The sequence below is a fragment of the Mytilus galloprovincialis genome, chromosome 3 (assembly GCF_965363235.1).
Source record: "Mytilus galloprovincialis chromosome 3, xbMytGall1.hap1.1, whole genome shotgun sequence".
Classification (NCBI taxonomy): Eukaryota; Metazoa; Mollusca; class Bivalvia; order Mytilida; family Mytilidae; genus Mytilus; species Mytilus galloprovincialis.
Genome location: NC_134840.1, coordinates 57,455,976 through 57,472,046, shown reverse-complemented (window position 1 = coordinate 57,472,046; position 16,071 = coordinate 57,455,976). Strand labels below are relative to the sequence as shown.

Below are 16,071 nucleotides of genomic sequence, written 5' to 3'. Positions count from 1 at the left end.
CAACCTTACCATCTGAGGAATTTGAATGTTTGCACTAAATGACCCCACTCGTCCCCCTGGAATGAAAAGGGGGTTTAAAATTTTCATTTTTAAGTAGAGTTTATTAAGACCTTCAATTTGATATATCAGATGACCCCATTTGACAAAGTGCAAATAATGATGCAATATCAACTATATAAATAGAAGTTATGAAACTTACAAAGTCAATGAAAAACTTGAAAATTTCAAACTGATTTTGTGGTGTTTTTTTCCATGGAATCATTTTGGTATTTGGTCAAACATATAACTATGTCAACCTCTTCAATTTCTAAAACATTTTAAGTGGTAAGCTCTTGATGATTCAGAAATACATGCCTCCGCTCGCAAAACTTCAAACTGCATTATCTCTAAAACGACAATAGATATCTCAAATCTGTTAAATGGTAAATGATCTACAGTTAAAGGACAACATTATAGAAAAAGAATTGGGACAATTTCAAAGTTCACCAAGGTCACAATTAATCATCAAATATATGATGCAATACCAAACTTCAGAACCGGGAGTCGTAGAGACATGGGATTACCACCATTCAACTCAGGACCACTTAACCTTTCAAATATCACAAGGTCAAGGTCATAGTATAATGTGAAGGTCAAGGTGAAATTTCATCATGACCTGACATTGACCTCAAATTGAAGGTCTTGAATTACTGATCATCTTTGCAGTTTATAGTAGGTTGATATCTGTTACCTTTAAAAAGATATACACACAATACTATACTTTTAAGAATCATCCCGTTGTAACTTTTGAACAGACAGTCGGACATTTCTGGACTGATCATATAAAATGTAGACCTCGTCGAGAGGAACATTTTATACGCTGTATGTATGCAGCAAAGTCTTATCGTTTTCCTAATATGTAAGCTTGAAATTGCAGCGTAATTTTTTTTTGCACTCAGTGACCTTTGACCTTGACTGCATATTAAAGGTCACATGAATTAAAGATTATTGGTGAAGGTCCCAAGTCTCTACGATTTCCGGTTCTGCAAATACAATTTTTCAAAAATTGTACACAATTTTTCAAGGGGAATAACTCCTTATAAGGGTTAATAACAAAATGATTGTATATGTTCATTTACATTGCCATCTGTTCCTGTACATGTTGCCGTTTTCAAATCAATTCTATCTCTTACACTTTTTGAGAAAAATGCAAAGGAAAGAAATTGTTTGAAGGGGATATAACTCTCATAGGGGACAATGAAATCCTATTCAACCTCATGTGGTAATAAATCATGATGAGATCTACCTATTGTCCAAATAATGTCATGATATCTTTAAAAACAACGAGGGGGTGCCGTGTTGAAAAAAATCAATAAATGGGAGATAACTTCTAAAGAGGATGATGAAATCCTTAACAGGGTCATTTGGTAAAACTGCATGATGAGGTCTATCAATGGTCCATATTTGGTCTTGGTAACTTTAACAGAAAGAAGGGGCGGGCATGTCAAAAAAATGTTGGAAGAAAAAAAAGAAAAAAAAGAAAAAAAAAAAACATTAGAAAAACAATAAGGTCTTTCCCATGTAGGGGAAAGACCTTAATTACAAATAATAAATAAATCATGTTTCCCAGCTGACTAACAGAGTTAAGCTTCTCATATACAATAATTAATAGGTCAATATATTTGGTTTATAGAATAATTGTAAAGTATACCTGTCTGTTTGACATAGTTCATCTGACCTTGATTTGATATTCATTATTCAGTGGTCAATTAATAGATTTCTTTTTAATTTTGTTATACCATATAGTACTAAGTTATAGGACAACACTATTTGGTTTATATAATGATTCTCAATTGCATATCTGACAGGGTTCATCTGACTTAGACCTTATTTGATATTTGATCAAAAGTACTTCACTTTTGATGTGGTGGAAGTATTGTGATATTATTTTCAAATGGAAGTTATCCCTAAATTATTTTGTGCAGTATTGATTATCTTCTATTATACTTGTTGTATTCAGTGATTTCAGATGGTTTTCCCTTTTGAATGGTTTGAATGGTTTTACACTCGTAATTTTTGGGGCCCTTTATAGCTTGCTGTTCAGTGTGAGCCAAAGCTCTGTGTTGAAGGCTGTACCTTGACCTATAATGGTTTACTTTTATAAAGTGTTACTTGGATGGAGAGTTGTCTCATTGGCACTCATACCACATCTTCCTATATCTATGTATATATGACAGTGTTCATCTGACCTTGGCTACATATCATAGTTCATTGATCAATGTTTTTGTGAAAGACTTTCAACATATAATTCCATCATATGCAATTCCATCATATCAGTAATGCAAGATAGGTATTTTACAATGTGGACTTTTGGTAACTATAATGCATGGATTAGGATCTGAACAATACAGATAAATCAAGATTTACTTTAGAAGCATACTGGTCTACAACAGGAGCTGTTCATTTCTTTATCCATTTGTACAAAAGGTCAATTCTAATTAGATTGTAAGAGCACCTGATCTCACCCAGTGATCTGGTGGACTTGGTGTTGCTCAGCATTTGTTTATCATTTTGTTGTTTGGCATTTTTGCCTTGATGACATATATCCCCCTGTGACTTATGAGTTAAAGATCTCCCTTTGGTATCTCTGCCTCTTTTTTATATGACCCCAAAATGGTATGATGTCGTCTGCGTCGTCGTCCGAAGACGCATTGGTTTCCGGATAATAACTTTAGTTAAGTGAATAGATCTTCATGACTTTTTTTCAGAAGGTTCAATACCACAAAAGGAAGGTTGGGATTGATTTTGGGGATGATGGTTCTAACCGATTAGGAAATAGGGGCCCAAAAGGGGCCCAAAACAAGCATTTTTCTAGTTTCAGGATAATAACTTGTGTAGAAGTATTTCAATTGCTCTGAAATCATTCTGCAATGTTCAAAACCACCAGTAGAAGGTTTGAATTCATTTTAAGGGTTATGGGGACAAAGTTTAGGAATTAAGGGCCAAAAAGGGGTCAAAACAAACAGTTTTCTAGTTTCAAGACAATAACTTATGTGTAATTGTATGGATCTCTCTGAAATTGTACCACAATGTACCATATAACAAAGGGGAGGCTTGGATTAAGTTTTGGGTTAATTGCCCAAATACGTAGGAATTAGGGGCCAAAAAGGGCCAAAAAGAAGCATGTTTCTAGTTTCCAAACAATCATGACAATAACTTGTGTTTCAAATTTTGAAAAGTTCAAGAAGAAATCTTCAATTGCACAGTATTGTGCAATAGATTTGTTAGATCTTTGACCACATTAATTTTGTAACAAAAACCTATATTATGTCAAAAATTTGATCACAATCCAAATTCAGATAGAATCAAGCTTGATGTTATATTGGTTATTCTCATCAGATTTTGTCTAATGCTTAGTCCGTTGCTGTGTGTGTTACATTTTAATGTTGTGTCGTTGTTCTCCTCTATTATTTAATGCGATTCCCTCAGTTTTAGTTTGTTACCCCGATTTTGTTTTTTGTCCATAGATTTATGAGTTTTGAACAGCAGTATACTACTGTTGCCTTTATTTGAATATTGTGACCAAGTTGCCCCAACTGTTCAGGGTTCAACCACTGGGGTCGTATAAAGCTGCACCCTGCGAAGCACCTGGTTAAAATTTAGCAAAAGGAAGGATATAGGTTGGATGTATGAGACATAAATATTTCATGAAACACTAGGTTAAGACACATTTTATCAAAGAAACAGATGCAAAAATATATACTATTTGTTATATTAAAACCTGGACATTTTGTAAAATAAAGCAACAAGATATCTGTTAAACTAGAGGTAGGTAAATACCAATGGAATGGCAATGAACCAGCATAAATAACCATCTAGGAGTTAACCTAAAGTCTTCAAAAATTGACTGTAACTGGATGTTTTTGTTATGTTTTTCCTCTAAGCTTCTTGAGATTCCTTCAATGTACTAGTACTCAATATGTCCACTTATTTTTTAATTGTTTATAATTTGATTTTGGATGTAACACGTCTTCTGATTGGCTGATGTTATTTTGTTATCAGCCCATAGACATAATTTAGTCATGTGATCGTGATGTCATCAATGTTTTTTCATGGTTTTCTACGGTTTAAAATGGAATTTAGAATTGAATTATAAGAAATGACTGTAATATTTTTTCTGTCTATTCGAAATAACATAAAAAATGTGGTGCACACTGTTAAATAACTCGCTACACGCGTTATTTAGTGTGCACCAAATTTTTTATGCTATTTCTTCATAGACAGAAAAAATATTACAGTCATTCCTTAATTAGGATCAAGCTTTTTACTGTGGATTCAATTTTGTCAAAGAATTTGGGTAGAGGATAACCACAAATTTAAATGTTCAACAAACAAACAAATGTTGTATAATCTTGTATGCAGACTCCAGCTAAACCATAAAATCAAGTATCCATGTAAATACAATTGTTCCTTGGTACCAACGAAAATAAATCCAAAGAAACGGAAAAATTAACATTCATCAATTTATAAGATTTTCGTAGAAATATTTAATAAAGAAAGGTCTTTATATGTAAAATATTTCTCCTGTACACAATTTGATCTGTTAATTCAAAACAAATCAATAACAGCTATGTTTTTTTGAGTTCATTTTGTTATGCAGTCTTTTGAAGGAAGTAGAGAGAAATTGTCAATTTCTGAAACCAAATCTTCTTATTCCTTTTCAAGATGTATACCTTGATTGATTTTGTAGCAATTATGCAGAAAACCAAGTGTGATTTTTATTTCATCATTGAAAGATTCTTATGTTAACCTCGACCATTTATAACCAATTATAGAGAGTCACATGATGGGATTTTAATTGTCACCCAGTGGTTAACCATTCATTTATAAAAGGATGAAGAATAGGTTAAAGTTCACTGACCAATATTCTCTGCAAAATATGCCATAGGCTTCTTTAAGAAACTAAATTTTATGTTAAAGTTTGTGTTTATATATGGCATAACGGTAATCATGATATGAAAATATAAAGTTATAAATAGATTGATACATGATCTCCGTTCTTGGATTATCGTTTAGACAATATGAATAAGAATTAAATTGTTGATAGAACAAACATCAATAAGGAAAACTTTGAATTATATTAATTATTGGACCAAAAAGGGTTACTGATTGTAGAATCAATGTTTTGCCTTTACCAGTACTAACTGGTAGTCTTTTTTTTCACTGAAAAAGGTGATTTGTTTACATGGTTCTTTAGAGAGTATTCTTGTCTGTAGATGATGGCATTGACATTTCAATTTCAGTAAAGAGTGCTTTTTTTATTAAGCAGAAAATGTTTTTTTGCATTATTTTGAATTAGAGTGTCAAGTATTATTTTAAGTAGGGCGTCATGTATTGCATGTATTGTTTTGAGTTAGGGTGTTGTGTATAACATGTGACCACAGGTTTCCATCATATTTTTATTCTTACACAGAATGGCTCATAATATATGCTTAAATATAAAGGAGCTCATGAAAGATTTGTAGAATGTCATTTGTACTGTACTCATATTCTCCAAAACATATCTTTTTATCCTTTAGAATATTTTTTTGTACTCTTTTCTAACAGAACTACTATCCTGACTAATATGCATTTCTGCATTCCTTGTTCATATAAAATCTGTCATTCGTGTCAAATATTTCTCTATTGTCACCATAGATTGTATTCTATCTTATAATCATTGATGTGGGTTCATATAGTAGTACACATGTCTCACTGCTTGTCTCTTTTTATGTTGTCCAATTTTACACTTTTGGTTTTCAAATGATAAAGAACTGCTTGACCAAATCATTCAGAGTTATGCCCTTTACTAACTTTAAGCAACACAACAGATGCCACATGTGAGCAGGATCTGCTTACCCTTCCAGAGCACCTGATATCATCCCCTAATTGGTTGGATTCAGGTTCTCGTTCTTTAGTTTTCTATGTTGTATTTTGTGTACTATTGTGTGTCTGTTTGTCTTTTCTTTTTTAGCCAAATGTGGCATTTTTGACTGTCCCTTTGCAGTGGCAGATCCACGAGGGGGAAGTTGAGGGGGTTGGACCCCCCTTTATCCTGGGTTAGTAGGAACCCCCTTTTGAAAATGGCTTGATTAGCCCCTGCTTTGGTATCTTTCACCTCTTTTTAATAATTATAACTTATTTTTTTATGGTAAGCGTATCAAAGAATTCAACAACAGGACTTTACATTGTACAATGTTTTTACTTCTATAGGCCAAGATGATGGGTGCTGAATTGGGAAACTTTGCTTCTCAAAGGGTTGGTATATAGCAGGCATGTCTGTAATCTTTACCCAGTTACTTTGCTTCACAAAGAGATGGTAAACAGCAGGCATGTCTGTTTTGTAATGTGCACATATATTTTGCACAGGGACTCCCTAGAGATCATGTTTGGAACCGAATTCCTGTAACAAAGAACTAATAAAAAACTATATTATTACATGTATTTTAAATACAAAATTTTATTTATTGTTAATTACATGGTACATAAAAATATTCAGAATTTTATCAAAAGTTTAAGGGATGATTTATCTTTACATAGTGCAGGAACTAATTCCTGAGAAAACTGACATCAGAGCAACACATCAAAGTTATAATTAATATTATTCTGATCTAGGCACATTATAGCCAGTGAAAGTTCATATTACATTTACTAACAATGATTACATGCATAATTTGACAACAATTTTGATAATTGATTCAAATTAGTTTCTAATTTAAGGATACAGGCTCTTGTACTAGATTCTATAAATGTATATTGGCCTTCATTTTAGGGTCAGGATCTATATATTGGCTTTGTATGATTTAGTAAAGCTATATCTTTATATATTTGAGCCAGATTGAGTGTTCCAAAATCTATTCTTAGACTCTAGGTTAATTAAAGAACTTTATTTTCACCATATAGTCAATATATAGTCATCTGTTTAATGGAAATGTAAAATCATTAAACAATTAGGGTCAGTTTAAACTGGACTACTTCAAAGTAGAGTTAATTGATCCAATTAAGTCTTGTGAATGCCAGTCAAATGTTTCAAAGACTGCATATGCATTGACATACTTATGAAACCTTCATAGTTTAGATTTTTATATGACCACAATTTTTGTAAACATAATTAAACATAAAATGGTATGTGTTGTTCTTGTTTTCATTCAATGGTTTCTATTACTGTTCTAGTTATTCGATTACTTTTTTTAAAAATTTTCATTGTTTTTTGCTACATACTTGGTTGTGTTCAATATCGTAGCAGCTACATAGCTGCTATCAATATGTCTGTAGCAGCTAGTCTATATAGCTACACATTCAATAGTCAAAATCTACGCAGCACTACGTAGCAGCTACGATTTTGAACGCGGCCCTGGTATTCATAAAAGGCTACATCATCAGGATTTAAGAGAAATGTGTAGTTAAAATGATCCTATATGTGGTCCTGAATGTCTTTTATATTGATTTAAATTGATGACCTACATTTTTTCATGCTTAAATGCTGCAATTTTACAATAAGTGTGCAATAGAAATAATGTTTTGTCAGTACAAAAATGTTCAGAAGTAACATATTAAGGTCTGTGTTAATAATAAGTTAAAGTCATCTACATAACATGCATGAATAGCTCTTGTTAGGTTTGGGGTGAGTTACTATAAATGATTTATGTCAGTTAAAGACGATGTTTTTTAAAGGGGCACTAGCTGTCAAATTCATGTTCACCGATTTGACTCAAATTCTTATATTAGATTTATAACCATGTAAAACATTTATCTAAATTTTAAAAAGTCTAAATAAAACAATTTACTGGGCATGGATTCGATAATATGTAATGCTCCTTTAATATGATATAAGGTCAAATACATTGACACATCTGCCAAATCTTTTTTTAACTTATATGAACAGATTTGAACTGACCACATCGAAAGAGTCAAAGTTGATACATTTAACTACAGTGAAAATGTGAAATTGACTTTTCTGGACTCTGGATAATTAGAACTTTACATACTGTACCACTTAACTACACCTTATCTTATAATTAGAGGTTTATTTCAATATTTTCATACATGTATTAAAAATAAATTCTGTAAATTCTGAAATTAATGTGTGCATTTATTATTGCGATTTGGTAATTTTATACTTTAATGCGATTTTAATTTTTACAATTTTGAGAAAAATCCTGTTTAATTCATATAAAATATTTCAAAATGCAAGTTTAAATTATTGCGTTTACAACTCTACAGCTGTGTATGAAAAAATTGAAACATTGACTTTTTGGACTATAAATATATCTGACATTTACCATATATAAACAATGAGCAAATGTCACACGTAATTCTCAACACAAGTTTTTATTTAAATAATTACCTTTTATGTGATAATACGTTTTTTTACATTCTTAAGATTTTTGAAGTACATCTTCTTCCTTATATATTATTAGACGGACACATATGTATCAAATTTGCTGGTTAGTTGTTTTCCATAGACTTTTGTATGTTTATATATATGAAGCCAAATTAAAAATGTTCAAATGAACTCATTGTTGAAGGCCTTACAGTGACCTATAGTTGTTAATTTCTGTGTCTTTTGGTCTCATGTGGAGAGTTGTCTCATTGACAATCATACCACATCTTCTTTTTTTTTATGTCAAGTGAAAAATTTACAGTTACATTTATTGAATTTTTTGTTCCTATTAAAAAAATAATATTTAAATAGTTATTGTGCATGAAAAAAATGAGCAGGTATTAAAAATGTAAACATTATTTACAGTGTAAAAATTCATGATTTTTGTGGACTTTTAGATTCAATGACACATTTATATAATATTTCATGGTATTCAAAACAGTGATCATAATTATCCATTATATTTATTTTATTGCCCGTCAGTTAATTTCCTTACCACAATATTATTACAAATGTATAAAACAATGTTAAGTCCTTCATATAATAATAACAACCAGATTTAAATATGACTTACTAATGAATTATAGGCTAAGTGTTTCAGTGATAAAATTAACCTTTACCTTTAAACACTTAACCAATAAGATGCTAGTATTTACTGAGAGGACCAAGTGTTAAACAAGGAAGCAGATTTAATACAGCTGATTTAAATACTTTTTTCCTTAATCAAAGTTCAACAATGAAATGGACGACTTTACATATTATAGTAGCAAATCATTTTATCTTGTCCTATCTGCAGAAGCTGGTGAGTGGATCACACAATATTCTAATTTCCTTTAGGAAGTGAATCACTACACACACAACTGTTGTTTACCTCTGGGCACTATGCAAATTATTACAGTAATGTTGGATTTATAGTAAATGATATATTACAAATGTTTCTGAAGCTCATTGCTTTGATTGATCTACAATGACATTTTACGATTGTCACAAAAAACAGTGGACAGTGGTCAAGTGATTGAATATGAGTGGTTTCTGTATAGGATATATAATATTATCATCATGGCTTTGGAACAAAATCAGGAATTTGAAGAAGGTATTGGAGATATTATGTATTGATAAAATATTTGATAAGAGATTTGATTTGTGCATTTGATTGTAAACAGACAGGTAAAATCTATTAATAATGTATCACAAGTAGTATAGTAATTAATAGTAAATAAATGTTCTCCTACATTTGTCCTAGGTTATTGGTGATATAGGAATGTCCCTTCAACCCTTCAAAATTATTCTCTTATTTCTTCTTTTTTGGCATAGTAGAACATAAATTTTAAGGTTGTCAAATTTGTAGTATAATTTTATTGAAATTCATTACAATTGTGCAAAAATATAGGTACTTAAATTGATAGTTTCTTAATTGGATTATTTGTTTAGATACCCAAAATTATGTAATCACAAGACAACTTTGGACTTGCAAAAACTTAAGATACATGTACATGTCATGTCAGTGACCTTCTGTTATGTAACAAACAAAATGTTAATTTCTTTGAATACCTCTGAACTTGTTTTATAAAATAAAGATTACAGAGAAAAATGTTGTACTGAGCCAACTTTCTATCCCCTTAGGTTAATCAAATCCATATTTATTGTCAGTATAAGGTCATTTGTATCCTTTTGGAATGTACATGTGATTATCAATGTTCGTAGAAATAATGTCACTTTCATCAGAAAATTTTAGATTTTAAATAGTAGCTGAATTAATTACAAGAATTACTGCTTGTTTGCTGAAAATAATTTTAATTCATCAAAAGAACTACTTTGACTTTTAATTTGAACATATGTTAACACAAAAATTCAAAAAAAAATCAAAACAACTCTACAAACTTTAACCCTTTCCTCCATAATGATGCTTTTTGACGCCACCCCCTTTACTCCATAATGACGCCTTTTGACGCCTGTGTAGTACCTCAGTTGAAATGCTTTGACTACAAAATGTCTGCATCAGACTTAAAAAAGTTTGTATCCCAATATGAAAAGAATATTTATGAGAATATCTGACTTGAATTTCATTGATGAAATATTCGTTTTCACAATGCATTAATACTTTAAACCTGATGATTTTTTTTATTGAAAAAAATCCTTATGCGAATCAAGTATGTGAAGAAAAAAATCCATGGAGGAAAGTGTTTTAACAAATTTCCCAAAATATCTGTAAATCTATACATAGATTTCCTAAACATAAATACTCCATTGACTTTCATCACGACATAGAAGATATGAATGTAAAGTTTAAGGAGATTTGGACATTGTTTGTTTGCTTTTGTTAAAAGCACATCCTAACCTCTTTAAATTATCCACCTCAATTCTTAGAATAATATTTGTCTTAAATTTCACACTCATAAATATAGAAATGTGAGTAAACATCATGTAAACAGACCATATCCTGATTTAATAATTATTATGTATTATGATATGAAATATATTAACACAAACAAAAGTATTAGGCTAAAATAATTATGATGAAAATCGTTTTGTGGATCATTGAAAATGTTTGAAGGTATGAACTTGTAATTGATTGTTTTATAACCTAATGCTTAAGAAAACTAGGTCTTAATGGTTGTATCATATGCTGAGAACACAGTTTGAATGTAAAGCAACTATGTACTATAATCTTAAGAACTCATCTCCCTGACCATCAGAGATAGGGAGGGAATACATGTTTGTACAACTTTGTTCTTCATCAAAGGTTTGGATAAAAAGAATTACTAATGATAGATGTATGATATTTTCTCTGTGGATTTGGAAGATGGATGTAAGGTAGTTTAGTTTGTGTATGGTAACATAATAATGAGATATGTTTTGTACTAGATTGACCCCAACAGCCAGGTTCTAGGGTCACCCAAAGAAACAGTTGTTAGGGTCACCCAAAGAAACAGTTGCTAGGTCACCCAAAGAAACTGTCCCTACTGACAAAAATTTCCAACACGTTATTTTGGATTTAAATTATACATAATTGGCATAGAAGCAGTAAAAACAAGTTTTAAATCTTTGATTTGTCATACATGACGTTAGCGGGACATTTTTTACCTACAACCTCCCCAGCCCCACTGGAGATAGGCACCCTACCACACGACAACTGACATAGTTTTGTAATTGTACATGTCTTGAAAGTTAATGAAAAATGAGTTCATATTAACCTTCATTTATACATGAATGACTTTGGTTAAGTTTAATTTTAATAACTACATATGAATTCACAATTATGATTTTTAAAAGTATTTGTCCCTATCAATTATGTATTTGATTCAGGTATAATTATTTTGTATGTTGTGACCACCAAACAAATGGTCGTTCTTAACTTCTCCCTTATAAAACCATCAAAAATAACATAATTTGTGCTAAGAGACTCAATAGTGCTCAGATGCGGATTTAGGGGGAAGGCCCAGGGGGCCTGGGCCCCTCTTTTCTAGGAAAAATTTGGTTGATTATATAAGGAATCTCTGAAGCATGACCAGAGCGGGCCCCCTCTTAGGCAGTCTGTGGGCCCCCACTTATGAAAATTTCTGGATCCGCCCCTGGTGCTCAAAGTGGCTTAAACACCAATCAATTAATAAATGTTATAAGACTCACAAATATTGGAGATTTATGACTTTTGACTGAAATGACTATGAGGGTGTATTGACTAGCTTGTTCTAGATATTCGTCTGACTGTAAAGAACGTCACTTGAAAAAAATGCAGCCTCTTTATTATTGAATTAAAAACTGAATGAATCATTTTGATTATATTGCACAGCACTTCTCACAAAAAATAACAAAAAAGATCTTAATTAATTATTTAATAGAACTTCATATGATTAGTTTATGTTGATGATTTGGTTGAAAGTACCATTTGCTTTAATATATTTTGTGTTAACATTAAATTTACTGAGTAATGTATGTATTTTATATAAGAGAATTGTTTGCAACAATTTTACGTTTTCATGTAAATTAACTGAACACATATTTTGACTTCACACAATCTGTTGTTTTTATTATAGATAATAAAAACCAAATGTCTTTAATTTGAAGCAAATCGTTTCTTTCAACAAAAAATCAGTTTTCTTATCTCAACATCATTATCACTGCCGATAGGAAAACTTAATGCATGTCAAATGCAATGTTTTTACCTGTTTATTGACCTGAAAGGTTATGTTTTTCATTTCGCTTTGTTTGTTTTCTTATCTTTAGAACTCTTCACAAAAACAGATTTTATTAGATGATTTGGCTGATTGTTTTGTCTCGATAGTGTATAAGTACAAGGATAATTTATTTGTTTACATAATGTTGAGGAAACTGACAGAAATATTTGGGATCCTTAGAGTGGATGTGAAGATAAGATATATAGTTTAGAATGTGGCCAAAAGATATATTGCTCTGGTTCTTGCCTTCCTACCCTTAATGTTCTTGCCTACCTTTACATAAAAGTGGACATTTTTGTTGAAGCACCATTGAAGTCTTGACATTTAAGATAGAGCAAAATTGAAGTCCAGAACATTCTGCTAATTGGTATATATATTATATATTTAATAATTGTTTACATACCTACCTTAACCTATTCTTCAAGAATACATTTTTCTTTCTTTCGGCCTATTTAATAGTCTGTTAGATTTACTCACAGTTTTTTTCAAGACTGGGAAAATAGCAACTATAGGTCCCTGTACAGCCTTCAACAATGAAGACCATGTATTGACCTCTAGATCATGATGTCTTCTTTTTTTTCGTTCTGTTGCTGTTGTATTGATGTATACCCAACATTTCCATTAAATTTAATGATGCTAGCTGATTTAAAAAAAATAAGTTACTTTTGAAAACAGAAAGGCCTAATAGTCCTACATAATATATTGCCAAAGTTATCTGTACTCTGTTAATTGCCATGTGACCAATATCAGGTTCATGGCTTATATCCTACTAAGCAGAGACTTGTCTTAGCTAAAATGACTCATGTTAGCTATTGGTTTGAAGTATCAACCTTTCTGTCTATCTATGCAAGTAATGTCCAGTTCAGAATATTTGAATTCTTAGATGTATATTAATCATACTTGGTATAGTTTTTGCCAACCATCAGAGGGTGTGTCACTAGTAAGGACGGAATATTTGTCTGCAAGGTCAAGGTCACAAACAAAATTGTGTCTGGCTAAGAAATTTTAATGCTTTGAAGGATGGAAAGAACAAATTCTGAAGTTCAGTCTGTTATGTCCTGGTCCCGTCATTGGGTCTGACTGCCTACCCATAGAAGAGATGAGAAATATACCAAAGGGACACTTAAACTCATAAACAAACTAGCAATGCATGACAAGATTAATTATGAATAAGGTTGGAATGTCAGTCGACAAGGTCATTGTCATTAGTTTGTACATTAATAAGATAAATACTATTATTATTTTGTGATCTCTGCTTGTATTACTCTAGTCCTGCTTTATTTGCTTAGGCTAGAATGTCAGGTTCAAAGTTTTCAGTCATATTGTAGAACTTCATGGTACCAAAGTGCTGTGGGTTTCTTTATTTTTGTTGATGCAAATCTTGATTGATATTTGATTTCATAGTTTTGATCAGTTCTTCATATAAGCCTATATTTAAGGTCAAGGTTATCTTTTGACAAAACTAATATGGTCTTGAATTTCAACTTTATCATAATATATCAAAAAAGGACACAATTTGGTTATTAAGTTGATCTATACAAAAATGATTTTGCATTTTTTAGACCTTAAAGGTTCAGAAAATCCTTGGCTGCACCTAATACTGAAAATGTTCTGTAACCCAAAGGTGCCATAATCAATATTTAGTCCCTTAACACAGAAGTTGTCAAAATTGTGGTTGCAACCCATTATTACCATGTTAATATGCTAAAAACCTGTTATGAATTATGGAAAAATTGGATCGAACTGATTTCAACTTATGTAATTTAAAATTAAACTTCTATATTATAATGTGATGTGCTAAAAAGAAGTTATTTTGTTTTAATAGTTATATCACAACTATTACTATGTAAAGTTTGTAGTATTTCACCCAGATTATAAAATTTATATCATTTGGGCCAATTGTATATCCCTCCTTGAAACTATTTTGTTTAAAAGCTAAAATTTATTGGTGAACTACTGTTTACCCAGAAAATTCTTCTTTTGAACTAACTGATCAAGCTTAGATAATAATGCAGGGATACTATAAGGAAAGATTTACAAAGATTCTTTATTTCATGAGGTTAGATAAGGTGATGGGAATATTAGATTCTTGTATCAGCAAAATTTAGATGCAAGTGTATACAATGAACTGTAAGTAAAAGAAAATAATTTTTTTTACAAACTACCTGGCCATGCTCAATTGTCTCAACACGATTCTTTATCATATCAAGATAGATAAAGTGATAAAAATATTTGATTCTAATTATCTGATTATCATAAAGGATCAAGATGTTATAAAATATTGCATGTATTAATGATTTGTATAAGACCTTGCACAAATATATCTGATTTGGCTATTATTAAACAGGCTTGCAAACATTGAAATTCTGTTTAACCTAAAAACAATGCCTTTACTATTTCTAATGGTCAGAATGGACTGATTGTTATACTTTTCGAACCTAGTGATTTTCTTTTAGAGGAAGTATTTTCTGCTGAACTGCTTATGTTTTTTTTACTATTCACCGAGTTTTCATTCAAACAAGAAGCATTCATGGATTAAAAAAAATAAATTTGTAAAACAATTTGATGTTCAATGCTATTGTTTATTGACTACTTAAATTACCTACTTTAAATGGATGTTTGACAGATGTAAATATTTATCATGTGGGAGTTACTGATTTATGAATGGGCTGAAACTTGTTTTTCCACATGATATAAACTAATGTATCAGACTTTCTTAAACCTTTGTCAATGTTAAGCAGGTACTATTGTTTTTCTGTCAAGTAACCTGGTAAATAAGCTCAGGATTAATGTAATAGTTGCTACAATGTAGTTGCAGGAAATGTTAGACTTTCAATTATCTATCTTACCTATTCGTGTCAAGTTTGTAGGCTTTCTGTCCCATTTGAGGACCAGAGAGATACTGTCATCACTTGACATCATAACAAGATTATATCTTAAATCACTAGGTCATTTGAAACCCAGCTAGGGGTGCAATCAACAGTTTTTTACGTGACGTCATTCTGTAACAGGGCATGTAATAGTGGACCCATCATGCAGAAGTCAGATATTCATAGTTATATAGATATCTATACATCAATGGAAAGATAATTCTATGAACTTTCTGAATAAATAAAAAAAAATCCAACATCTCTTGTTTAAACATGCAAATTGGTACAAGTTATCAGCTGGAAATTAGGCATTTTCCCCCTAAAAAACCTTAAAAACAGACCACCTTTGGACACACGGATCAGTAACCTGTGCATATATTTGAGATTTCTTATAATATGCATTTCGAAGGGCTTATCCGGCTGATTTAAGAAAATGTAGTTTCAGCCTACGTTCGCCTGCTCCGAAAGGAGCTATCTTACCTGACAAATCAAAGTGCTTTTTGCAACAGGTGAAAATCAGCTGTTTATGGAGTTGCCTCCCATATAGTAGGAAGTCACAAAAACATTTTTTTTTTTTAAATCTTGACAAAAGTGGCATTTTAATTGAACTTCAATATATGTTTTT

At 31.2% G+C, this 16,071-nt stretch overlaps 1 protein-coding gene across 6 annotated transcripts in view; it reads left to right on the top strand.

Moving 5' to 3' along the window:
• Window positions 1–16,071, top strand: part of LOC143068427 (ras guanyl-releasing protein 3-like) — a 102,167-nt gene that overhangs the window by 39,868 nt on the left and 46,228 nt on the right. For 3 of the 6 annotated variants that reach the window (XM_076242481.1, XM_076242480.1, XM_076242486.1), the window contains exon 1: window positions 9,072–9,203. The exons of 2 other annotated variants lie outside the window; for them this stretch is intronic. In XM_076242481.1, the coding sequence (XP_076098596.1) occupies window positions 9,143–9,203 (61 nt within the window). In that variant the 5' untranslated portion in view covers window positions 9,072–9,142. One more of the 6 variants, XM_076242484.1, reaches the window with a different exon arrangement.